Genomic DNA, 26,585 nt, shown 5'->3' on the forward strand with positions numbered 1-26,585 from the left:
TACTCACTGATATTTGACAAGAAAGCAAGACTGGGGCTTTTCAGAGCTTGTATAAGGACAGGACTTTGACATCTGCAGACTTTTGTGACATGAGAGTTGCTTTTCCTCCTGAAACTATAAGTGGCCATGACCATGTTAAATTGAGTAACCACTGCCACACATTGTCATAGAAGTGAAAGCTCTCAGTGCTCTCAACAGCAGTGTTGGTCAGTGAGAGGTGGAATGGACAAAAAAAACGTGACTACAAGTGCTGCACAAATCTATTGAGAACAGCACAAGGGAACCTGGGAGAAGGAAATGTGAAAACGCAGCACTGTAAGGCATGAGTGAAAGCAATGAAGATAGGTATTTTCTCTTACTGTTGTTTTAGTTACCTTTAAAAAGTAGACTGTTACTTTGAAACTTAAACAGGTTGGCTGGCAGAGCATTGGCTGTTCTTACAGAGGACCAATGTTCAATTGCCAGCGTACACATGATGGCTCATAACCATCTGTAATTTCAATTCCAGGGAACCCAAGGCCCTCTACTGACATCTGGGGACACAAGGAATGTATGTAATGCACAGACATACATGCAGACAAAACAAATACACTCAAAAAATAAAATAGTAATAATTTGATTGTCAAGGAAACTAGAACAGTATGAACTGACCAGAGGCATCTACCACTAATACTTGAATCAACCGATGGATGGCAACACTATGCTCATAGTCAAAAGAGTATTAAATATTTGAAAATAAGCAGTAAAAACATACCTGTGTGGGAGTTTTAAGCATTGTTCACAATTTCATCCTAAATTATAAGAATCATTCAAAATTGAAATCTTGTCATTATTTTGGTTTGTTTTGATTTGTTTTTTATTTAAATTAGAAGCAATCTTGTTTTACATGTCAATCCTAGTTCCCTCTAACTCCCTTCCTCCCCTGTCCCCAACCAACCCCCTCTCCCATGCCATTTCTGCTCCCCAGGGAGGGTGATGAATTCAAGGGAGGATCTTCAAAGTCTGTCATACCATTTGAAGAAAAGCTAGGGGTCCATGAACTCGCCCTTGTTCAGATGAGCTGTTTCTGTGGGTTTCTCCAGCCTGGTCTTGACCCCTTTGCTTATTACTCCTCCCTCTCTGCAACTGGATTCCAGGAGTTCAGTTCAGTGTTTAGGTGTGGGTGTCTGCTTCTGCTTCCATCAGCTACTGGATGAAGGCTCTAAGATGGCATATAAGAGAGTCATCAATCTCATTATTGGGGAAGGGCATTTAAGGTAGCCTCTCCTCTGTTGCTTAGATTGTTAATTGGTGTCATCCTTGTAGATATCTGGACATTTCCCTAGTGCCAGATTTCTCTTTAAACCTATAATGGTTCCTTCTATTATGGTATATCTTTTCTTGCTCTCCTCTATTCTTCCAACTCAACCTTCCTGCTCCCTCATGTCCTCCTCTCCCCACCTCTTCTTCCCTTCTCTTTCTCCTAGCTCCCTCTCCCCTCCCCCATGCTCACAATTTGCTCAAGAGATTTGTCCCTTTCCCCTTGGACCATGTATGTCTCTCTTAAGGACCCCCTTGTTTCCTAGCTTCTCTGGTGGTGTGGATTGTAGGATGGTAATCCTTTGCTCTGTGTTTAATATCATATATGAGTGAGTACATACCATATTTGTCTTTTTGTGACTGTGTTTTCTCACTCAGCTCCATCCATTTGCCTATGAATTTCAAGATTCCATTGTTTCTTTCCACTGAGTAGTCCATTGTGTAAATGCACCACATTTGCTTTATCCATTCTTCAGTTGAGGGGCATCTAGGTTGCTTGCAGGTTCTGGCTATTACAAATAATGTTGCCCTAAACATAGTTGAACAGATGTCCATAGAGTATAAATATACATATTTTGGGTATATGCCTAAGAGTGGAATTGCTGGATCTTGTGGTAGACTGATTCCCATTTTCCTGAGGAATCACCATACTGATTTCCAAAGTGGCTGTACAAGTTGGCACTCCCACCACCAGTGGAGGAGTGGCCCCTTTCTCCACAGGCTCTCCAGCATAAACTGTCATTGGTGATTTTGATATTAGCCATACTGACAGGAGCATGATGGTATCTCAGAGTTGTTTTGATTTGCATTTCCCTGAAAGCTAAGGATATTGAGCAATTTCTTAAGTGTCTTTCAGCCATTTTAGATTCCTCTATTGAGAATTCTCCTTTTAGTTCTGTACTCCACTTTTTAATTGGATTGTTTGGTGTTTTGGTGACTAGCTTCTTGAGTTCTTCCTGTATTTTGGAAATCAGCCGTCTATCAGATGTGGGGTTGATAAATAACTTTTCCCATTCTGGGGGCTGCTGTTTTTGTCTTGTTGACTGTGTCCTTTGTCTTACAGAAGCTTTTTAGTTTCAGGAGGTCCCATTTATTAATTGTCGATATCAGTGTGTCTGCTATGTTATGTTCAGGAAGCACTCTCCTGTACCACTTTGTTAAAGGGTACCTCCCATTTTCTCTTCTAAGATGTTCAGTGTGGCTGGATTTATGTTGAGGTCTTTGATCCATCTGGACTTAAGTTTGTTCATGGCGATAGATATGGATGTATCTGTAGTCTTCTACATGCCATCATCCAGTTATGTCAGCGCCATTTATTGAAGATGCTTTCTTTTTTCCATTGTATAACTTCAGCTTCTTTGTCAAAAATCAGGTGTTTGTAGGTGTGTGCATTAATATCAGGGTTTTCAATTCTATTCCATTGGTCTACCTGTCTATTTTTGTGCCAATACTAAGCTGTTTTCAGGACTATAGCTCTATAATAGATCTTGAAGTAAGGGATGGTGATCCCTCTGGAAGTTCCTTTATTGAACAAGGTTGTTTGGCTTATTCTGTTTTTTTTTTTTCATATAAAGTTGAGTATTGTCCTTTCCAGGTCTGTGAAGAATTGTGTTGGGATTTTGAATATGTATATTGCTTTTAGAAAGATTGCCATTTTTACTATGTTGATCCTACCTATCCAAGAGCCTGGGAGATCTTTCCTTTTTCTGGTATCTTCTTTAATTTCTTTCTTTAAAGACTCAAAGTTCTTGCTGCACAGGTCTTTCACTTGTTTGGTTAGCATTACCCCAAGATATTTTATGTTGTTTGTGCCTATTGTAAAGGGTGATGTTTCTCTGATTTCTTTCTCAGCCCATTTATCATCTGTATATAGTAGGGCTACTTTTTTTTTTTTTTGAGTTAATCTTGTATCCTGCCACTTTGCTGAAGGTGTTTATCAGCTGTAGGAGTTCCCTGATAGAATTTCTCAGGTCACTTATGTAAACTATCAAATCAATAATGAAAGTTTGACTTCTTTTCCAATTTGAATACTGTTGATCTTCTTTTGTTGTCTTATTGCTCTAGCTAGAACTTCAAGTACAATATTGGAGAGATAAGGAGAACCTTCTTATTGTTCACTACCTTCTCTTGTTCCTGATTTTAGAGGAGTCTCATTGAATTTCTCTCCATTTAGTTTGATTTTGGCTGTCAGTTTTCTGTATATTGCCTTTATTATGTTTAGGTATGCTCCTTTTATCCCTCCCTGATCTCTCCAAGACATTTATCATGAAAGGGTTGAATTTTGTTGAAGGCTTTTTCAGCATCTTTGTGAGATGATCATGTTTTTTTTTTTCTTTTCAGTTTGTTTATATGGTGGATTACATTGATAGATTTCCGTATATTGAGCCATCCCTGCATTCCTGGGATTGATCATGGTGGATGGTTTTTCTGATGTATTCTTGGACTTGATTTGTCAGTATTTTATTGGGTATTTTTGCATCAGTGTTCATTAGGGATATTGGTCTGTAGTTCTCTTTCTTAGTTGTGTTTTTGTTTGGGTACCATGGTAATTGTAGCCTCATGAAAAGAGTTTGGCAATGACCCTTCTGCTTCTATTGTGTGGAACACTTTGAGGAGTATTGGCATTAGATATTCTTTGAATTTTGTTAGAATTCTGCCCTGAAACCATCTGGCCCTGGGGTTATAGCACTATTTAAATTGCTAATCTGTTCTTAATTTAATTTTGATAAGTTATATCTATCCAGAAAATTGTCCATTTCCTTTAAATTTTCAAATTTTTTTGGAGTACAGGTTTTCAAAGTATGACCTGAAGATTCCCTAGATTTCCTCAGTGTCCGTTGTTATTTCTCCCTTTTCATTGTTGATTTTGTTAATTTGCATATTCTGTCTCTGTCTTTTGATTAGTTTGGATAAAGGTTCATCTGTCTTGTTGATTTTCTTGAAGAAGCAACTCTTTGTTACAATGATTCTTTGTATTGTTTTGATTCTACTTTATTGATTTCAACCATCAATTTGATAATTTCCTGGTGTCTACTCCTCCTGGGTGAGTTTGCTTCTTTTTGTTCTAGGGCTTTCAGTTGTTCTGTCAATTCTCTAGTGTGACTCTTCTCCAGTTTCTTCATGTGGGCAGTTAGTGCTATGAACTTTCCTCTTAGCAATACTTTCAAAGTGTCCCATAAGTTTGGGTATATTGTGTCTACATTCTCATTGAATTTTAGGATGTCTTTAATTTCCTTTATTTATTTCTTCCTTGACCCAAGAATAGTATAATTGTACATTGTTCAGTTTTTATGAATTTGTTAGGTTTCCACAATTTGTGTTGTTGTTGAATTCTAACTTTAAAGTATGGTGGTCTGTAGGGAGACACCTGAACCATGCCTCCTAAGGACTGGCTACAAGTGTGCCCGACCACGCCCACCAGGGTGTGGTCATGGTGATGTCAGGGTGACGTGGGAGAGGTTTTTAAGGGACAGACAAGGCACATGGGAGCTCTCTTGCCTTGCTCCTTTGGCAAGCTCTGGCTTGCTGTTGGTTGGCATTTATCTATTAAAAGTTATCCTAACTTTACGGACTTCATATCAGTTATTCACTGCTTTAGTGGTCTAATAAGACACGGGGGGTTATTCCAATTTTTTTGTACCTGTTGAAGTTAGCTATGTTGCCGAGTATGTGGTTGATTTTAGAGAAAGTTCCATGTAGCACTAAGAGGAAGGCATATTCTTTTGTGTTTGGATAGGTTGTTCTACAGATGTCTGTTAAACCCAATTGGGTCATAAATTCTGTTAGTTTCTTTGTTTCTTTGTTAAGTTTCTGTCTGGTGTTCCTGTCTAGTGCTTAGAGTGGGGTGTTGAAGTCTCCCACTATAAGTGTGTGAGGTTTTATGTATGATTTGAGTTTTAGTAATACTTCTTTTACAAATGTGGATGCCTTTGAATTTGGAACATAGATGCTCAGAAATGAGACTTCATATTAATGGATTTTTCCTGTAATGAGTATGAAATGACCTTTTTCATCTCTTTTGATTGATTTTAGTTTAAAGTCTAATTTTTTAGATATTAGGATTGCTACACCAGCTTGTTTCTTGGGTCCATTTGATTGGAAAATCTTTTCCCAACCCTTAACTCTGAGGTACTGTCTTTGAAGTTGAGGTGTGGTTTTTTGTATGCAGCAGAAGGATAGATTCTGTCTTCACATCCATTCTATCAGCCTGTGTCTTTTTATGGGTGAGTTAAGACCATTAATATTGAGGGATATTAATGACCATTGATTGTAAATTCGTGTTTGTTTTGGATTTGGTGGTAGTGGTGATATTGTGTGTAGATCCCGCCCCCCCACAGGTTTTTTTTTTTTTTCTTTTGGCTGTTGGTGAAGTGGGATTATCTATTGCCTATGTTTTTCTGAGTATAATTAATTTTCTTGGGTTGGAGTTTTTCTTCCAGAACTCTCTGTAGGACTGTATTAGTGCATATGTATTGTTTAAATCTGGTTTTATTTAGAAGATTTTGTTTTCTCCACCTATAGTGATTGAAAGCTTTGCTGGGTGTAGTAGCCTGGGCTGGTATCTGTGGTATCTGTTGGTAGAATATCTATCCAGGGCCTTCTGACTTTCAGATTTTCCATGGAGAAGTCAGGTGTAATTCTGATAGGTTTGCCTTTATGTGTTACTTGGCCTTTTTCCTTTGCTGATCTTAATAGTCTTTCATTATTCTGTATGTTTAGTGTTTTGATTATTATATATAAGGGCACTTTTTGTGGTCCATTCTATTCTGTGTTCTGTAAGCTTCTTGTACTTTCATTGGCATGTCTTTCTTTAGGATGGGGAAGTTTTCTTCTATGATTTTGTTGAATATGTTTTCTGCACCTTTGAGCTGGCCTTCTTCACCTTCTTCTATAGCTATTCTTTGTTTGGTTTTTTCACAGTGTCCCATATTTCCTGAATATTTTCTGTTAAGGATTTTTGGGTCAATGAATCTATTTCTCCTGGTGTATCTTCAACTCCTGAGATTCTCTCGTCCATCTCTTGTATTCTATTGATTATGCTTTCATCTGTAGTTCCTGATTATTTATCCAACTTTTCTATTTCCAGCATTCCCTCAGACTGTGTGTGTGTGTGTGTGTGTGTGTGTGTTTTATTGTCTCTATTTCAGCTTTAAAGCCTTGGACTGTTTGAATTGTTTCCTTCACTTGTTTCTTGTTTGTCTTGTTTTGTTTTACTTTCCTTGTTTTCTTTAAGAGATTTAAGAGATTTGTTTATTTCTTGAAGATTTTGGTTTGTCTTTTCCTCCATTTCCTGAATACTTTTTTTGGTTTTTTTCTTCCGTTTCTTTAAGGGATTTTTCTCATTATCTCTTTGAGGGTCTCTATCATCTTCATAAAGTTGTTTTTAGGGTCATTCTCTTCTGCTTCATCCATGTTGGGGTGTTCGGGAACTGCTGGTGTGAAGTCCCTAGACTCTGGTGGCGTCGTATTTATCTTTCTGTTGTTGACTGTGTTCTTATACTGTCGTTTCCCCATCCCTTCTTCCAGTGGGTGCTAGGGGTGTCTCTCACTCATGGTGGGTACAGGTCTTAGGTTCTCTTCTGGTGGGTACAAGCACTCCTCTTTCTGTCAGTGGAGTTGGCTCTAGCACCTCGTCTTAAGGAGACACTGGATGGGCTGTTCTACCAGGACTCGTGTCCCCATGTGCAGCCCCCAAGCCTCAGGGGGCTCTGAGCAGGGCACCGGAAGAGGGCCTGGAAACAGGCCCACACTTACCTCCTCCCATGGGTAGAGGCGGAATAGGATGCTGGCAGACTCTGGGTGGGCTGGTCCACTAGGACAGGTTCCCTGTGCACAGTCCTCAGGCCTCAGTAGGCTCCAAGCACAGCACTGGAAGTCTGGCTGGAAACTGAAATCTTGTCATTCTTAATCTGACTCAAGTTTCAGGCAAAGATTTATGAATATCATTACTAACTATACATTGACAACTCAAATTATAATTCTTAAGTCCTTAGAAAATGATTGTGAATGATCTTAAGTCTTAGACACCCAAAATGTATCTTAAAAAACAAAAACAAAAAAATTTATTTTCAGTGTTTGATTGAATATAGATTAGTGAACTTTTAATTTTGTCAAAGCAGGGCATATGAGAAAGAAAGGAACTTAGAAACTTGTAACTAGCCACAAAAATCACAAAATAAAATACATTATAATATACAATGTATAATATATATAATATATATATATTATATATATATATATATGAAACAGTGATTAGGAAATAATTCAATGGACACAAACTGTTGTTTTTATCTTTATATTTAGTATCTTAAAACAGTCATCTTCATCTTTTGCCTTGACTCCTGAAGTGATCAATATTATAAGTAATGGGAATAAAGTCTTTAAATAATTTTTATTTTGTATTGATGTGGCAATTGCTTAAAGTGAGCTTTACACAGTTTGCAGGTACATATTAGTTAATTCAACTCCCATTAAGGTATTAGGCATCCTAAGTTACATTGTTGCTAAATTTAAAGATGAAAAGAGCTTGCGTTTCATTTTCTAACTGATGTGCATTTTAAATAATATGAAATGTTTCTTTTAAGTTTCTTAACAATCCGGAATTCTAAAGCACATGTATTCTTTCTTTATAGGTGAGAATCCTAGAATCACACTAGGATTATAAAACTCACTAGTAGAATTAAAGACAGAAATCCAAGTCCTCTGATATTGCATAAATGTATCCCCCAGGGTTTCTAACCCAGTTCACAACTGTCAATCTAGTCTCTGCTGTTTAGTAATCAAGGGTGTATACAGCTCTGTGGGCAACATAAGGGGCTTAGAGAACTTGAGGAAAGAACTTCCAGGGAAATGCTCCCCTTAGCATCCCCCAGTTCCTGATACAGGGAGATTCTCTAACCGGTCTAAAAGACAACCTGAGCCCAAGCAACATTCCACGTGAGTAAATACTATTTATTCCACACTAAAGCTGCTCGAAGTCAGTGCAAGCTACCCTGTAGGGAATGCCATCCTGACCATCTACTTCTCAGAGGCAATAAGCACATGCTTGACCTGTGTGACTACTGTATCTCTAATGGGTGATACCCTGCTCTTCTCTTTCAGCTTGGAGGAGCAAGTGTTTCCCAGTAAGATAGATGGGAGAAATTGCAAAAAGCATTGGGCTGCCTTGAAGCCAAAGGGTATCCAACCAAGAATGGAGATGGGAAAGGCAAAGTTTAAATGGGTGACTGAACTATAAGATATTTAAAATGCCCTAACAACTAAGAATCTGAGACTGTGATCCAGTACCCCAGACCCTACTTTCACTGTCAGCCAGACACAGCTGTTTACATTTAATTAGCAAGTCTGTCTGAACGGTTAGGCTTCTTTATGGCGTAGACCTGCCTCACTCACAAAGGAACTAATGTTCTTTTCAGTGGCTTCTTATGGATGATCAGAAAGATCCTTTAAGCAGAGGTAGAAATGGTAACCACAGCGATTAATGGAAATACAGCCTTACAGACTGACCAGGGAAAACATATTTAATGACCAACTATAGACTAATTGAGTTTTTTTTAAGTTAAAAAGAAATTTTATTTTGAAATGATCAACCTTGCATTCAGGATTAATTATAATGCTAATGATAGGCCTGTCATGCAGTTTGAAATGTCTATTGTGCAGCCTTAAAAACCTATAAAATATTACTAGAAAACTAAAATAGCATTATGTTTGAGCCTCAAAAAAAGCATCACTAATACATTGTCTCATTTCAAAGATTGGGCCTAAATTTTAACAAGAGCTGTAATAGTTTAATTTTTAATAATGAGATAATTAGTAGAGACTTTTGTCAAAATACTTCCACACTCTATTATATGGTACTAACATTTTGGGGTGTTGTTTGGGCTTGTTGGTTCTTGTTGCTGTTAAATTTGAGATAGGATCTCCTTGTATATCCCTGGCTGGTTTTAAAACTTGCTTTTTATATCAGACAGGTCTTGAACTCACAGAGATACACCTGCCTCTGCCTCTCCAGTTCTGAAATTAAAGACTCATGCCACCAATGGATGGTATTAACATTGTGGTAGACAATCTTATTAGAATTGGTATCAGTGAAACAATGTTCCTTGGTACTGGAAGTCTTCCAGTAGACTGTACTCTGTATTGCATTGTATCATCCTTTGAAATAACAGCCCGTTTCCAGACCTGCAAAACACATTCATTTACCGTAGCTGGACTGTCTATTTTTATTACATGTTTTTAGATCAGTGAGCACATCACTTTTCCAATATGGAAATACAGACTATAATATCAAAATATAATTTTAAATAATTTTTAAAAACTTGTCAGCCTAAGGAATATATGATCATCTTTCCATTCATTTGCTTGCAGCTAGACAAGGGAGGAAAATCTATCATTTCTTTTCATAAAGCTCTGCTAAAAGGCACATCATCTTTTCATCTTATATTAATATTTAATGCAAAGTATAATTTTAGTAGTCTTGGTAAAAGTAGAGAATTCTGGTCAGGATGCAGAATCTAATCTGAACTGATAGGCCACACTCTGAAGTAATCTAAGCATCACCGTGCATGGTCACTCGTCATAAATTGAACAGACTGACTGAAGCATATAATTTACTTCATAAAATGAATGTAAGGCATGAGATAGAAAACTGAGGGACAAGTTATAGGGCTCATGCTCAATTTAAGAGTACTGGGATCCCATGCCAGTTCCTGCAATATGAAATATGACAGTTGTCTTCTTAACCCCACTATCACCTCATACCTTCCCCCAAGGCAAAACCTTGCAACTACTCACCTACTCAAGGGTCCTGACCTAGAAAATGTCCCCATCATCCTGTTCTGACTTTGTAGCTAGCAGCAATTCTGACTAGTCAAAAGAATGTTAAACACAGTGTTGAGAACAGTGAATGTGTCACTTGAATATAGTCTACTGAAATCCTAGAAAGGCTCAAGAATTAGTGTCTTTCTTGTGGTTTGAGTAAGTGTGTAAACAGAGTGATATTGGCATGTAGATGTTCAATAAATGGTTGTTAAAATTAGATACCTCTTCATGATCCTGAGAGCCTCTTAACCATGATCTCAAACTGTACTTTTTATCATTAGGAGACAAGTGACACCTAAAGGACAGGTTGTTACTCAAATACCAAGAGGAAGAGGCATGTAAGAACCATAGAGTGGTTAGGAGAATATGGAAGGGTGCTTTCTCTATTATTTCTATGGGTGAGGCAAGGCAGAGTAGGCCAGTGGGCTCCAAGCTAGTCTCCAGTGGGCTCCAGTATAGTCATTGGGTTTCTTGAACTTTGGTCCTGTGTTTGGAGCAGAATACTTTGCTTATCACCTGAGTCATGAGCACCAGAGATGTGGATATGTATTCCCTGGAGTAGTGGGTCACGCCTGAGGCACTCCTGGGCATGAGTTCATTATCTCTGGAAACTGGCTAACAGTTTGTAACAGTCTCTTTAGAGCCAGCAAAGCCAAGAGACAGCCAAGCATCACAAACAGAATAGTAAATAGGCATGATTAATGCATTTGCATATGCTTCTCTCCAAACTTTGCATCTTGAGCCATTTGATGGGTTGAAAACCTGTCCTTATCCCAAGTGTAATATTTATGACATTTCTAACTTTTTGTTCCCATCCAAAATCACAGTCCACTGTTGTGGTCTCATTGCATCAGAAAACAGAAATGATTTTTTTGAGTATTTTATTCCTAGATTTGGAGCCAAATGTCACATTAAACATTGTTGAACAATTATGCCACACCCATATCTAACAGACCTGGGACAAGGAGCTTTGTTAATGGTTTATTTGGTGATTTTTGTCCAGTTGGTTCTGTTAATTATAGATTAGTCTTGAGATTACATCTATTACTATTTCCATAGATTAAACATCCTGCTAAAAGTTGATTCTGTATGTCTTTGCCATGTTTGTACCATTCCTGAATTTATATGTATGGCTTCTACATGTGTATCAAGTTATTGATAAAGTTGAACATAGTCATTTGTAGATTTAGAGTTGACATTTCAGTCTTCACTCCAGAATGACTTGTGTCCTCCGATCACCAGCATGTCACAATAGTTGACAAAACAGCTGCAAATCTAACTAAACAAATTGATATACAGAAAGATCACACAAAGTGTGCCAGACATCAGGGGTGAAGATGTGTATGTGATGCTTTTATGAATCCAGTTTAGAACTTTTACTTAAAAGGATGTATGCATGCTACCAACCAATTTTCCCTCATTCTTCTCCTTTCTTCTTATTCTCAGTCACTTCTTGAGTCATTTCTTCTCACATCTCATGGGTTTGACATTAATCTTGCTGGGTTACAAACTTCACAGTGCTAGCATTCTCTTTTCCAAACCCAACATATTACCCACCCATGACTTGCTATTGCATTATGGGTAGTAAAAATATCTGCACATTAAATCCACATTCTTTTCTGTCAGTTGCCGTAAGATATATACTCTTAGTCTGGAAAAAAAGCTTGAATGATTTAGTGTATATCCTACTTGATACTTTATCTAATTACCTCTTCATCAACTTTTGTGTCTTTCTCATCATAAATACCCTGAAAATGCTTCTCTTTGCTGAAGAAGTGAAAGATACACACCTCTTCTCACTCTATCATTAGCTAAAGTGTTCCTCAACTTGTGTGACCCAGGAAAACTGATCTCTTGACTGATAAAAATCATTTAAATTGGTCATTCCCGGAAAGTAAACATTCTGCTTTAACAACTTCTTTGGCATGGTTTGTATACCTATTGTTTATTCAGTGAGTTTTGTCTTCTCTTCTCATGTGCCCATACTGAGCTGTTATTATGTAGCTGGAGCATGTATCCACTCAACAAACACGTTTTCTCCTCTTCACAACCCCCATGCCATCTCCATCTTCTATGGCAAGGCCTGTTTGGGAAGATTGAGTTCTTCCCTCAGAAGCACAGCTAGGTCATAGATCTGGCACCTGAATCCAAAGTGCTCTGACTGCTCACCTCTGTTACCCAAATGCTCCTCCCATTTTTTCAGATAATATCTTTGGAGGAAATGAGATTGTTTTGAGTGCCGTATCCTTTTAGTTCTGCTTCCCAGCAACTGTTTCACAACTATTTGCTCATCCAAAATACCCTAAATTCTACTTTTCTTAATTGAAAAATTCACCAACTTGTTTTTAGAATTATGTATTGTATGTATTTTGAACTTCAAAGACGACATTGTCATTTTCGCCTCCAGATTTCTCACATTTCCATAGAAATGACAAAATCATAGAACATTAGTGTGGGAGTGTTAAGGACAGACAGTCAGGGAAGGATTGGGGGTGAACAGACAAATTGGATTACTGTTGAGGGAATCACAGAAGATGAAGAAGAAGCCAGGCTGACTAAGTCAGTGGAGATGGGATTATGAAAAGAGAACTGTGGAAACTGTTTCCGGTGTAGAAAGATTCCAGCCTTTATTGGAGGGATGAACAAGTAAATTGAAACAACAGGTCAAATGTACATCAAGGGACAAGCCACCTACTTTTCTATCTGTATATACTTGTCTGCAATTTTGAAAACACGAACTGCTGATTTTCCTTTAAAGCTCTGTAGTTCCCCTGTGCAAGAAGACTCACCCCCCTCTTCCACAATGGCACAAAACTTCTTATTTGAAAATAATCATTCAACTATTATTAAATAACATTTATCTTATCAGGTGAAAACACTACATTAATTTACTGCTATTGTGTTATTGTTTGGGGGTTGTTTTTAATTATTTGACAGTTTTAAACATTTTGTAATGAATTTTAGCTGGATTTACTCCCATTTATTCTCTCACCCTGTCCTTTCCAAGAACAACCACATTGTGCATTCATTCTCTCTCTCTTCCTCTGTCTCTCCATCTCTCTGTCTCTATCTCTCTGTGTGTTTGCATGTGAATGTGCATGCATGTGTGTGGGTGTCTGTAAGGGGGGTGTGTTTTGTTGAGTTTAATTTGTGTTGCCTGCATTAACATAGGTATCTGGTTGTTTACTGGAGCCTGAACAACTTAACCAGTGGCTAAGCCACTGAAGAAAATGACCTCCCTCTCCCAGCAACCATTAGCTGCCAATAGACCCTCAAGGATTCTGAAACCTCATGAACACCTCCCCCATCCATGATGAAATGTTGACGGGCAAAATCATGTCCAGGTCCTATGTGGACGACCACAGCTGAAGTGAGTTCATGAATGCAATATCTCCGTTATGTCCAGAAGATGTGTTTTTGTAATGTACCTTTTCATCTTCCACCTCTTACATTTCCCCATCCTGTGATGTTACCTAAGCCTTGGGGGATTGTGGTTGTTTAAGACTGAGCACTCCACCCTCATTTATTTCTGATACTTTGAGCAGTTATGACTCAGTGTTAACAACCACTCACAGCTATAGAGAGCTTTTCCAGTAAAGGAGATCAGCACTAATTTAGGAACATAAGCAGAAAGGAATTTAACAATATGTCCACTTATCAAAACAATAGTAATAAGTTCTCCTCTAAAGGTTGTGATCTCTTGATCAGGTTCACAGATGTAGACAGGGTTCCTTTCCATGGAGTGGGTCCCAAATCCAACCAGAGAGTATTAGGTTACCTACATTTTAATCATGCTGTTGTTGCACTGGTGGGCACAACTTGCTGGGTAGGTTGGTGTTACATCGTACATGGTTCCCAGATGGACAAGACTAATGTCCTTCAACTGATGAATGGCTCCAAAAGATGTGATGCATATACCCAGTGAAATTTTATTCAGTTGTAAAGAAAATGTAAATTTACAGGGAAATGAAAAATTTATACTGGCTGATGTAACTGAGGTCTATAAAGACAAAAACCACAGGTTCTCTTTCATACATGGATCCTAACTATGAATTCTCCAGTAGTGCATTAGACTTAGAGTGCCTATAGAAGCCAGGAAGACTAGAAGGGACATTGGAGAGGGAAAACAAAAGGCCTCAAGTGGGAGAAATTAACAGAACACTTATGACATGAAAGGAAGCAAAGGAGAGGCTATGGATGGAAAGTAGGGCAGGGGTGATGCAGAGTAAGGGGGTAGGAAAGGGGCGGTGACTGAAAGCAAAGATGTATTTAAAAAATGGAAAGCTGTGTCTTTAAACTTTGGAGAGTGGTTTTGATTACCTCAGGAGCTTAAGGGTTACTTTGTAAATTCTTCTTCAGATTACATTCATTCAGTCTATAGGAAGCTTTCATACTTTATATTAAGAGAAGGTAGAAAATACATCTCTCACTTCCTTTCCCCTTTTTCCTCCAGCACAAATGCTCGATCTCCTTGCCAGCGTGCATACCATTGACAAACTGGTTTTGTAAAAGAAAGATAAATTTAGTGCATGTACTGTTTGAGTAGTCCCTCTCTGCCCACAGCCATGTGGACGGACGTGAGGCAAACTAAAGCCTTTGTGAATCTGTCTATAAATTCTTACTGCTGGGATGGGCAGGATGTGGAGAGAGACAAGTTCTGCTTCCAGATCCACAGATGCTGCTCCTAAATTCTGTCTTTTCATTCTTCCGTCTTCCTAGTCTGGATAGCAGACGATAGCTGAGATGTGGCTAGAAATGGGGCTGAGACAAAAGGGATGGCAGGAAGACAAATGTCATGTGACTGTTTCTGTGTTAACATCTGTTCAGCCCACATAGGACATCCATGACAGATCAAAGAATTAGAAACAGTCCCACCCAAATCTGGCTTAGTGAACCAGGAGTTTATTGGGCTGACTTGCAGGATCACGAGTGACTCAAAAGTGGCTGTATTGCTGAAAAAGCCCACCCCAGCAGGGGGACAGCTCAGACACAATGCATCCCTGGGGCTCCCTGCAGGAGTTACACACAGTTCAGCCCACAGAAGAGTCTCCCATCTCCAGAATTGTCACTGCTTATATCACTTAAGGAAGGGAGCTTGTGAAGTTTGTAAACTTCCTTAGCTTCCTGGGCCTTGTAAGCTTAAATTTTGTTTACTTCCTTGGGAATGTTTCAATTCAGAGGAAATGACTATGCAAGAATGAGGAGGAGCCAATTCTGCAGCTCAGCTCACCTTTTGTCTCTGTGTGTGTGTGTGTGTGTGTGTGTGTGTGTGTGTGTGTGTGTGTTGTGTGTGTGTGTGTGTGTACTTCTGTGAGTGTGTGTGTGTGTGTGTGTGTGTGTGTGTGTGTGTGTGTGTGTGTGTGTGTGTACTTCTGTGAGTATACATGTGGAGGCCTGAGGATGACATCAGGAACCTTCTATGAGCCCTCTGCACTTTCCTCACTGAGGTATGTTCTCTCAAGCCCAGTCTTTTGCCAGTGGTGAAGCACCTTGCCCCAGTCACCCCACCTTGGCCCTCTAGGAGTGGAAGGTACAACCACTAAGCATTTACATGGCTCTGTGCTGCAAATGCTGGCTCTTACACTTGAGAGCAAGTGATTTACCCACTAATCTGCCTCCTCAACCACAACTTTAGCTTTTTCATATCTCATAGCCCCCATTCCTGTCATCCCATGATGTCTGTTCTTTTTCTCCATTGTATCATTTTCTCTTCCTTTTCAACTGTTCTTCTCCAACTGCCTCCAAATTTTATGCCTATTTTTTTCTCATTGTTGCAACTTATCTAATTCCCCAAACCCCCATTCTTTCCATTTCATTTATACTCAGACTGGGGAATATTGATTTTTTTTTAAAAAATGCAATATTCTCTTTTCTATAAATGTAACAAAAATGTGCATTTCAGTCTTGATTCCTAAGGAAAGGAAGACTGAGAAATTGCTTGGTTCCAACTGTGACTCATATGTTATACTTAGTTCATGAATTCCCACAACCACCTATATGGCTGATTATTCCTGCATTACAAAGATCAAAGAATTTGCATAATTTTACTAAGGTCTCACAACTCGTGGAGACTGGAGATGAGGGTTTCATCTTGGTTTGTCAATCTTACAAGCCCATGTGACTGCCAAAGTTTGTCTAGATGCAAGTCCCAGCACCACTGACACTCGTGACCGTGGTGTTTCTAAACCAAACTGAGCAATGGCTTTTTAGGATGTTTTTCTCTTGCATAGCTATTTATGTGATGTGTCATTTCTGGTGTCTGTGAAGTACCATCAACATCACTGCCTTGGTAGCTACCATAAACACCAGAGAGCATGAAATCACCTTGACATACCAATGTCTTCTCTGGCTTTCTTTAAGAATACCAAACTTCAATTAAAATTAGTGTTATGCAGACTTAAACATCTCTATCTAGTCAACCGTGCATGTTTTCTGAAAGATAAAATGTACGTGAAAGTAGTCTGGGGTTCTGCAACTGTCATTGACTTTTCTCCAGCTTTACTGTGTCTTAAAAACCTCCAACATCCCAATCAAAATCATTGCTTCACACTCAGAGATAGCCACTGTAAACCAAACCCTGCAACACACCTACTGTATCCTCAGCCAATTATCTTTCCAGCTGTTTAAATATAAAAATAAAACTTCCCCAATCACATTTCCTTTTATATTTCTGAAAGCCCCTTTCTTGTGTTTCACTTGAGTAAATGTATGTGATTTCCAGCAAAACTCAACCTGGCGCATACAGAGTACAAGTGCTCATAATTCTTGTGAGTATTCTCAAAAGAAGCACATCCTCTAGTGGCATGTTTTCCTATGAGCCACTCGACACAGATGTGACACTTCCAGAATTCTGAAAGCAGCTTCAAGAGAGGGGAAGGCAGCCCCATTAAACGAAAATGTACTTACAATGAATTACTTGGTTATTAGGGAAGGCATAGACAGGCTCCAGTTTGTCCTTTAGAGATTGGAAGCAGCTGAACCATAGTAAACACAGGCTGTGGCATCTTTTTAGTTCGTGTACTGAAGTTTATCTTAAGTTTTGTTTCTGCTGCTTACTTGCACATTTGTCTTATTAAATACCATTCAAACTCATCAAATAGCAAAGCCATTTTAGTTGTAGTAGGACGGGGAGGGGAGTGTGTACTGTTGAGAACGGGTCATTTCTGAGGTCATTGCTACAACCCTACTGTGTATACCAGGGCTGATCCTCGACAAACTTATAAACATAACATCAGTTATCGTAGCCAAAATAAATTTATGGTTGATACCGTCATTTGTTCAACTTCCTATGAAGCAGATTACTGTACTAACTTAAACCTTTATTAAATACTGGTGGTCATCATAGTATCCTTTAAGTGTGTGTGCATTTACATAAGAATTCTGAGGCTGGGGGCACAGAAGTAACAGTGGAAGGGTTCTTTTAACTCATATATTTTTAACTAAAATATAACTACATCATTTCTCCCTCCCACCCCTTTCATGTACCATATATGTGCCAAGTAGAGTGGAGATGTCCCCTTTGCCAGCAGCCAGTGTGCAGCACTAGTCAACAGCCTCTACTTCTCTTCCTTGTTTCTGGCCTGTGGTTACTGGAAAGCTTAAACAGCTGCTGGTTGCTGTAGTTCTTGCCTATCGCTCTATGTTGCTTCACAGGCAGTAGCTCTTAAATTGTGTGCTTTACCTTTCCTTCTCCTAGAGCATTCTTGATATTGGCTATCATTGACTATAATTTTGTATCAAGCCTAAATCTTCTTCTTCAGACTAAAAGCGGAATTGTAGTGATAGATCCACCTCCCCACCTGTAGCACTGACCTTTGTGGGCGTGGTCACAGGTGTAGACATGACCGGTTAAACAGAAAAGGATTGGAGCACAGAAGCCCCTTCGGGTAGTGGAGAGCATCTGGGTGGCAGGGTCTGCATCCTTGGAGTAGGAGTCGGCAATAGTCACTTGTTTCCTGTGTAAGTTCTTTTCCCCAAATAAACTTCACTTCATCTATGCTGGGTCAAGTATCCTGATTTCCACGCCCACGGGTTGCTGGTCCAGTGACTGAATGAACCGACTAATTGTAGGAAACACTTGCAGACCTTACAGGTGGCAGCCTTTACCACTGCAGCTGGTTGTGGCTGTTGAGATCTCACTAGGGCTGGATGGCCTAACCAGTGCCAAAGTTTGGGGCTTTTCTTACATTGTCTTCACCACCTTTTTGTCCTAGCTTCTCTAGGACAACAGGGTCTGGGGGCACTTTCTCCCCTTAGCCCTCTTTCCTTCGAGCATTTGGCTGGGCTGGAAAAGATGAAATAGTTACTTTCATTGCCCCTAACACTGGGAAGAGAAGACCATGAGGTGTGGTTATGGTGAGGTGTGCTGTCTATGCACCACACTAGTCCATAAAGCTCATGGGCACAAGGCCCAGGATCTGGCTCAAGCTGTCTCCCCATACCAGATGTGCATCTTAGTTCCTGTGACACTGAGAATCTCATTCTCTTGCATTTATATTGTGGGATCCTGAAAGAATGGGAGCCCTTTCTTATCACTGACTTAATTAAAGACTGTACAGTGTTTCTCAGAGGTGTTACTTCACAACAGTAAGGTCACACTTGTGTTTTAAGTGCTACTATAATGCCATTCTGTCTCACAAGATCTCTTTCTTAATACTGTTAACACCTTTATCCAAGGATTTTTGTTAATTTCACTATTGTAGCATGTTTTTGTTTTCCAGACATCAAGACAAAGAAAATATACTTCTGGGGGTCTCTGGGTCTGTGTGAATATTACCAGTCAGGGAATAAACTTCGAATCCCAACTTTTATTAAGGTTTCACTCCATCAACTTGATGGATTGACTCACTGTCCTTGTGACCAAACTCGCTTGCCAACTCTCCCCTCCTGCCCGGAGGTCAACTGTATTTCCTGCCTCAGTGCCCCACTCTCTAATGGCATGGTTGGTCCTTCTGGCCTGACAGGTTCCATCCTAAGCAAAAACTCAAGTGTGATCTCAGGTTTGTCATTTAAAACAACACCAACCCTACTTGGGACTTTGGGAAATACGGATAAGGATTTAGGAGTTGCCTTCCAGGAGCCTAGAATGAGGAAGAGGAAGCAAATTATTTATACAATGGCTGCCAGCAGACTCTAAATCCTTAAGGCAAATTCATTCAAAACAGCATTATCACCACAGCAGAGTTTTCACATAATAGCCTGAGTAGACTGTCATCTGTACTACAAATTGAAGAGAGCATATATAAGAAAAACAGAGGTGTGTAATATCCAAACCTACAAATTACTGACCAACTGTTTTTAAATGTGTCATAACTTCTGTATGCTTGTTTAAGATTAAGCCATAAGTTAAAAATGCATTTATATTTAGCATCTGAACATGAAAATTACTTATAAAACCACAAAGATGAAGTGAAAGCAATATAACATTTACTTTAGTGTAACTTTTAAAGACAGGTTGATCTTGAACTTACGATCTTGCTTCATGAATCTTTAGAGTGCTAGGATTGTGGGTATGCATCACTGGGCCCTACAGGAAATGGTGTGCAACTTGTATATTCCACATTTGGTTGTGGAAAAAAATAAGATTCCTTGGCTAGTTGTCATGCAAGAGTTTTAATTTTAAACCATATCAAGAATACTGTCTTTTATAGAAATTGTTCTAGTATTTAACAGTCTTAATACACTGACCAAACCCTAACTCTCTATCATAGAGACAGATCCTGAGTTACCTAGCTAATCCTGTATTTTGTTCAGTTTCCTTTAAAGTCTTCACATACATTGGTCCACTCTGACCATAGTCACTACCATTCTATACTTACTCTTAGTTATCCCTGCTGTTATGGTCTCCTCCCTTGGGTACCAAAGGCCCTGTATGTACTCAGGATCTGAAATGTGTATTTGGAATATCAGTTTTACCTTAGGAAAAGAAACTGTCTTTTAAATGCTCCTTGTATTTCATTAGTATCTTCAATAATCCATATACATGTATGTGTTTGGGTGTGCATGAATTATATGAAGTAAATATACTCAAACCTTGATTCTAATCTTATTTTCCAAATATGCTCCCATCTTATAGATAAGAGTACTTGGTGAAACAGTATCTCCAACAGCCACAGTCCTAAAGGAAGCCATTTAAAAAGTCAAAGAAAAGGAGCCTTTTCCTAGAAATATCACCATAATATGAAGTGTAAATAGGAGACTTTATCTCAAATTTGTGCAAATTGCAAATGTGAATCTCAGTGTTGTGAGGTAGTTAACAGAGCATAAACTTCTATGTACTGAGAAAATGGGGCACTCCAACTAAATCAGAGAGGAGAAAATCATGTAGAAGTTTTCCAAAGCACGTTGCTGCAGTTTCTGGCTGTTTTCTCTATAGACAACAGAATATCTAACAGATTGTAGACTGCCACTGCAGGCTTAAAAATTACAATAGTCTACACACTTGCTTATCTATGAAATTGGGGAAAAGCAGTAGGCTGTCTATCCATGGATGGGAGATGTTTCTTCTATTTAGAAAGATTGAAATTGAGATAAACACTAAAAGTAAAACACCATTCTTAATTACCAGCAAGAGTTTAAATAAGTAAACACTGTCAGAGTTAGTGCTTTGGTAATGAAGTGATTGTGTTGTTTGAATACTTAAATACGGATTTTTTTTTCTTTCTTCCTTCAGTCTTTAGGGGATTTTCCTAATGACTACAGCATTACTTGCCTTTCAAGTTATCTTTGTATTATCTGTTCGGAAAATCTTGAATGATAACATAAGAAAAGTCTTACAATGTTACATTTTAAATCATAAACTTTATTATTTTGAAATTATTTATTTAAATTTTGCCTCTAAAATAATAATTTCAACTATAGTCTCAATCTTTTTGCAGGTATTCTTATGCAATTATTAAAATTTCTCAATGAGTTACCACATGCCTGTACTTTAAATGAACTATTGAACTGAGACTATTGAGGAAGTAAAAAATTAAAAAGAAAAGAAATGGTCAGTGTCAGCGTCATGTTCTCACTTGTTCACAGATGTTTGTCTCTTGTTTGCAGTTAGTAAGACAATGAGCTGACAGTGGTGAATAAAACAGAACCAGGACTTCTTAGAGTCATTGCTTAATGTAGGAGAGGCACAAAGAAACAAATATTTACAAAACGTTGCTGTGTCACCATAAGAAACAAAGACAAGTCACTAGAACTCGTTGCTAGGTTTCTTTAGCAGCTAATAGTAGTAGCCTTTCCCCCTGAGTCCAGGACTTATCTATTTTCAGATTCTTGGGTATTTTAGCAATACCATGTGGGTTCAACCTCATGGAATGGATCTTAAATACAATCACAAAGAGGTTGGTTGATTCATCTCATAACATTTGTGCCACTATTGCAGCAGTATTTCTTGTACGCAAGTCTATTCTGTAGATTTACTCAGAAGTAAGTGTGAGAAGCTGGGTATAGAGGCGTACGTATCCATCCCCAGCACTCAGAGGCAGAGGCAGGCAGACCTATGAGTTTGAGGCCACCCTCGTCTACATAGTAAGATTCAGGTCAGCCAAAGCTATATATATACAGACCCTGTCTCAAAAAGGAAAAAAAAAAGAGAGAGAGAGACTTAGAATAGGATGATACTGGGATAGAAAAAGTGTTGGGTGAATTTTGGGAAAGGTTAACATGATGAAAAAGGAGATAAAGAGTGAACATTGTAAGGCTCAATTTAAGAAGCAAGGGCTATATAATGCAGAGATCATGATCAGGTTATAATTTTGTATTTAAGTGCAAGGGGAATGCCTGGAAAATTTTAAATGGAAAGTCATATGATCATATTTGAGTCTGTCAAATATTTCCTTGAGCTACTTACTATATGGGGTATAGTTTGGAAGAAGGCAAGTCAGGGAAAAAATGGATAGAATATTAGAAACCTATACCAAATGGCCATAAGTGGCAGTGTACTGGGCCACTGTGGTAAACTTAGAAAAGACTAGGCACATTTAAGATTTGTACTAGTTGCAGTATTCATAGGCCATTATAATGGGCTATATTTAAGAGCACTGGTGCATATTGGTAAGACATGTTTAGATAGCCTCTATGTAAAATCATTTCAAAGGGACCTACTCTACCAGAGAGCTTTGTGAAATGGTTGCATTTGGACAGGTCAAAAGAAAATGGCCCACAAAAAAGGAAGGAAGGAAGGAAGGAAGGAAGGAAGGAAGGAAGGAAGGAAGGAAGGATGAGATATCCCCAAATCCACAGCAGAGGTAGAGAAAAGGAGATTGTATCTTTTAGTAATTAATCAATCAACAAATGAAGGTTGAGAACTATGGTAGTTTCCTGGTTAAGTTGTGTGTTAAGATCACTGCACACAAGACCATTGGACATGAGGTAGTAATGTTCAGCAGTACTTCCTGAGTGTGCCATGATACAAGAAAAATTTTAAATGTGCCCCACATATGAATTAATGATATCTCAACACTTTGAGATATGTAACCTTCTGTGCAAAAGGCTAGAAAACGGGTCTAGGGATTACATGTAGTTAGTTTTTCTCCCAAATGTAAGATAGTAAATGTGTGTGAAATGCCCCCATCACTGTACCCAACTGCAAAGAAAAGGTGAAATACTAATAACTAAAGCTAGCAAATAAACAAAGTCTGCATACACCATGGTAGTCAAACATTCTTCAAGAATTCGAAGGAAGGAAATGTCCTTTATATGTTAAATCATCTTTTTGTTAGACATACAGTTTCCTGGAATCCCAAGAGTCCTTAGCAGGCATTGAAAAACACCACCTTGACTTTTTGATCAACATCATTGCTTGTGAATCTCTGGGTGTTGTAATACAACCTGACTGTTGTGGATTGCTTCTCCACAAAGTGCTCCAAGATGTTCTTAACATGTAATGGTTCCTTTTGATGGCAATCCATCTTTTTGTCTGACCTAAGTTTCACCTTGTTCTTCAACCATTTGAGACTGATACTTTAGCGCCCTTTTCTAACAAAATTACATATTGGTACACAATTCTTCATAGAAAAAAAAATGACTCAATGTGAATTATTTAAAACTTCGGAGGGAAGCAAGGGGATATTTTATTCTATTTTAGTGAAGTCCTCAAGTATATGATGATGATTGCATAGGTATTGAAATGTCTGCAGAGGTTGAAGATAAAAGAAAACTTGTCAATCCTTCCCAGTCATTCTTCAGTCTGCCTCTTGTGTGCTCCTTGCCCCATCTCGTTTCTCTCAATAGCACTGGGTAGCTCTCAGTTCAAGCACCCTTACTAGAGAAAACTGATAGGAGTTTTGAATAGTGAATAAAGTTCCTGAAAGCAAGTGAACTTAGGGATATAATGAGCCCCTCACTGAGAGTTGGTAATGCCTGGCAGCCAGCTTTCTTGTGTACTGATGTTACATTGCGTCCCTCCCCTTTTTTATATTCTCTGGGTCGAGAAACAAAGCTGACCATATTCTCTTTGCCTTCTGTGTCCATTTGTAGCATACTTCTGCAAGGCAGTCTACTTGACAACCTGATACTATGATTCTCTGTGTGAAATTACTCTTTGGTGTGAAGAAAACCATGACTAATTCAAAGGAAGATTATTTCAGTGGAATCCTTAAAAGTTGCGAAGCAATTGAAAAATACAAACAGAAAGCAAAACAAATCATTGAGGAAAAATATCTGTCCATATTAAAACCGTGGGTGTTCTTCTAAAAGACTGATTTCACACCTCGTGTCTGGGGAAACCATCTCTATAGCAAGAGTAATAGATGAGGATTCATGGGCCACCTGAAACTGAGAACAATTACAGTGATTCTGAGTTTGTCCAGATCTTCTCCAAAATAAGCTAGCATTCACTGGGATTTGGCAGGATCTGGACAGGACCAAAAGATAAGGAACACCTTGACCCATCAGGAGTCACTTCCTCAGTATACATTGTGCATATGTAGTTTGGAAGGTATCAAAGGTATGAAAGTTTAATTTAAAAGTCTTATAAATTCCCAGATTGTCTCTTTGAATACCTTCTGCTTGAATGATGATTTCTACTTTAAAAAAGAAAAGCTCTATAAAACCTTTCTACAGTTTGCAATCAAGTCTGTGTGTGTCTACTGAGATTCAGTAGTGTTACTGCCATTCATGCTGAGGCCCCAGTAGAAATGTAGCAACCTTGGTAGGAAGCACAGCAGACACAACAATATCCTTTGAGCAGGCCAGTTAAACCTGGAAGGTCTGTCACTCTTTGTGTCCAATGGAATGGACTGAATATTGTTTATAGAAGGTGTTTGTCATTAATTTTTTTTGAAATTATGGTCAATGGAATGAACAGGTGGCCAAGAATGTGTTAAGTGGAGTGCAGTGTTTTGTCCAACCTACGACCTCTCAGTTACCAACACAATAAAAAGGTTGGCCAATGGCTATCCAACTTCAAGAATTCTGATGGTCTTAATAGATATCATTTTAATTCCACCAAACAGTAACTAATGATGGATTTAAATGTGTGTATTTATAGTACATTTCAAAACACTAAAACAAAACTATAATCAAGACAAATCTTCAGAGCCAGGCATGGCAGTACATGCCTGTAATCCTAGCACTTGGAAGTCTGAGGCAAGAGGATCACTGTGAATTCACAGTAAGTTTGGAGTTAAACTATGTAGTGAGACTCAAGAGAGGAGGAGGAACAAAGGACAAACCTTCTTCCCATATTCTAATGAGAGTTTGCTTGGTTTTAGGAGCATGGCATTCCTACCGACATGGGCTACGCAGTGTCCCCTCACCACTCGGGCGTCTACCCTGTACATGTACAGCTTTATGAGGCCTGGAAGAAGGTTTGGAATATTAAAATCACCAGCACTGAAGAATATCCTCATCTGAAACCAGCTAGGTATCGGAGAGGCTTCATCCACAAAAACATCATGGTGAGCTTCTGGCATGGGTAGGGTTTGGCTGGTTCTTCTGGATGACAGCACACACGCACAGACAGAGAAAAAGGAGAGCCAAGTGTTAAGAGTGTGACTCAAGAGAGGGTGTGCTATGTGAAGAGTGTTGTTATACCTAAGGAAGGCGTTCTAATGATAGCCACGTCTTCCTGTTCAATAGAACTCGAAAAAATAAAATAAAAAGCTTCTTTTCCTGTCACTCCTGCTGGCAAGCAATCACTGGTGTAAAAATACTAAGAAAACATTACATCAAAGTTAGAAATAATTTTAGACTACCATTTCTTACAACAGTCATGTGGCAGCTCTCTGTAGTCACCATCCTGCCCTTTTATAAACTGGTCAAGTTTCGCCTCTTTACCAGGTCAGGTCCCCCAAAACACTACAGTGAGTGCAGCAAGAGGCCACGTGTGAGGTCATGACTTGTCTCCAGGTGCCAGAGAACAAATGGAAGGTGACATGAGTTAAGTCACTATTCCAGAGTGTCTCCATCTTGTTGTGTTTTCTGCACTATTAGAAAACCATCATTGGTATCAGAATATGTGGCTCCCTAAGACAGCATGAGCCCTCTCACAGTCACTGAACACTATTTTTTCCCAAGTCAGACAACCTAAAGAAAGTATTAGTGAAGGTAGGAATGGTCTCTGATTGAGACCCACACACTGTGAAGAAACAGTCAGGAAGCTGATGCGCCCCAGAGCGCTGGGTCAAAAGGATGTGCGTGAACAGATATCTACCCCCTAGAGCAGGTGCAGCTGACTTCCTTTCACACAGTTTTCTAATGTCTACAAAAGTCAAGTGGATGATGGCATTTAACTTGGGTCAACCCCCATCTCAGTGTGTCCCTCAACAAGAAAAATGCTGTAAATGCTAGATGAGGGTATCATGGCCACATTCTTCTCCCAGCTTTCCCTTCCCTGGTGTTCAAAGTAAATTTATCATGCCTCATTCAGCCAGCTTTCTGATGAGAGAGTTCTAAAAGCCTGTCCATGGTCATAATTTAAAAAGCATTTGGTGCTCTTTTGCCATTGTGATATGGTAGGCAGCCCTATAGTGGTGAACTTCGGTCTCTGGAGACATATTCAGCATGGTTCTGTCCTGTTCTGCCCAAAGGACTTCATTTCCCATACCTCCTAAACTGTATTTTGCCTGTGTTGCAAATGCATGACTATTGCAGGTAACCAAAGCTCAGGTGGATTTCCTGCTTTGACACAACTGTCCCTGTCGTTCTGTTTTTGTGTGAATTTGATTCGTGGGCTCCTGCATGAGAACTTCCAGATGAAAAATGTTCATCAGGCTGTAGGTTATGCAGGAAGAGAGATAGGATATCACCAGAAGTCATCCAGATAGACTCACAAGATGAGCTGCAGAGCTGGATGCCCTCCTGAAAGAGATGAGAAGGAAAGAGCTAGGGACTGAGCATGAACCCTAAATCATGTACCAGACCCGTATCTTCTAACTGAAATGAAATCATCCACGAATTAAAATCAAAAGACGTAAAGGTATTTTTCCTTACAAGGCATCATTGATCCTGCTGTCACTAGTTCAGTTATA

General features: G+C 39.0%; 1 protein-coding gene across 1 annotated transcript in view; it reads left to right on the forward strand.

Annotated features, from left to right (window-relative positions):
* Positions 1–26,585, forward strand: part of LOC100758983 (bifunctional heparan sulfate N-deacetylase/N-sulfotransferase 3) — a 138,959-nt gene that overhangs the window by 41,839 nt on the left and 70,535 nt on the right. Inside the window, exon 4 of the mRNA XM_027395659.2 lies at positions 24,828–25,013. Within this exon, the coding sequence (XP_027251460.1) occupies positions 24,828–25,013 (186 nt within the window). The remainder of the gene's footprint in view (positions 1–24,827; positions 25,014–26,585) is intronic.

This window comes from Cricetulus griseus (assembly GCF_003668045.3).
Source record: "Cricetulus griseus strain 17A/GY chromosome 1 unlocalized genomic scaffold, alternate assembly CriGri-PICRH-1.0 chr1_0, whole genome shotgun sequence".
Taxonomy (NCBI): Eukaryota; Metazoa; Chordata; class Mammalia; order Rodentia; family Cricetidae; genus Cricetulus; species Cricetulus griseus.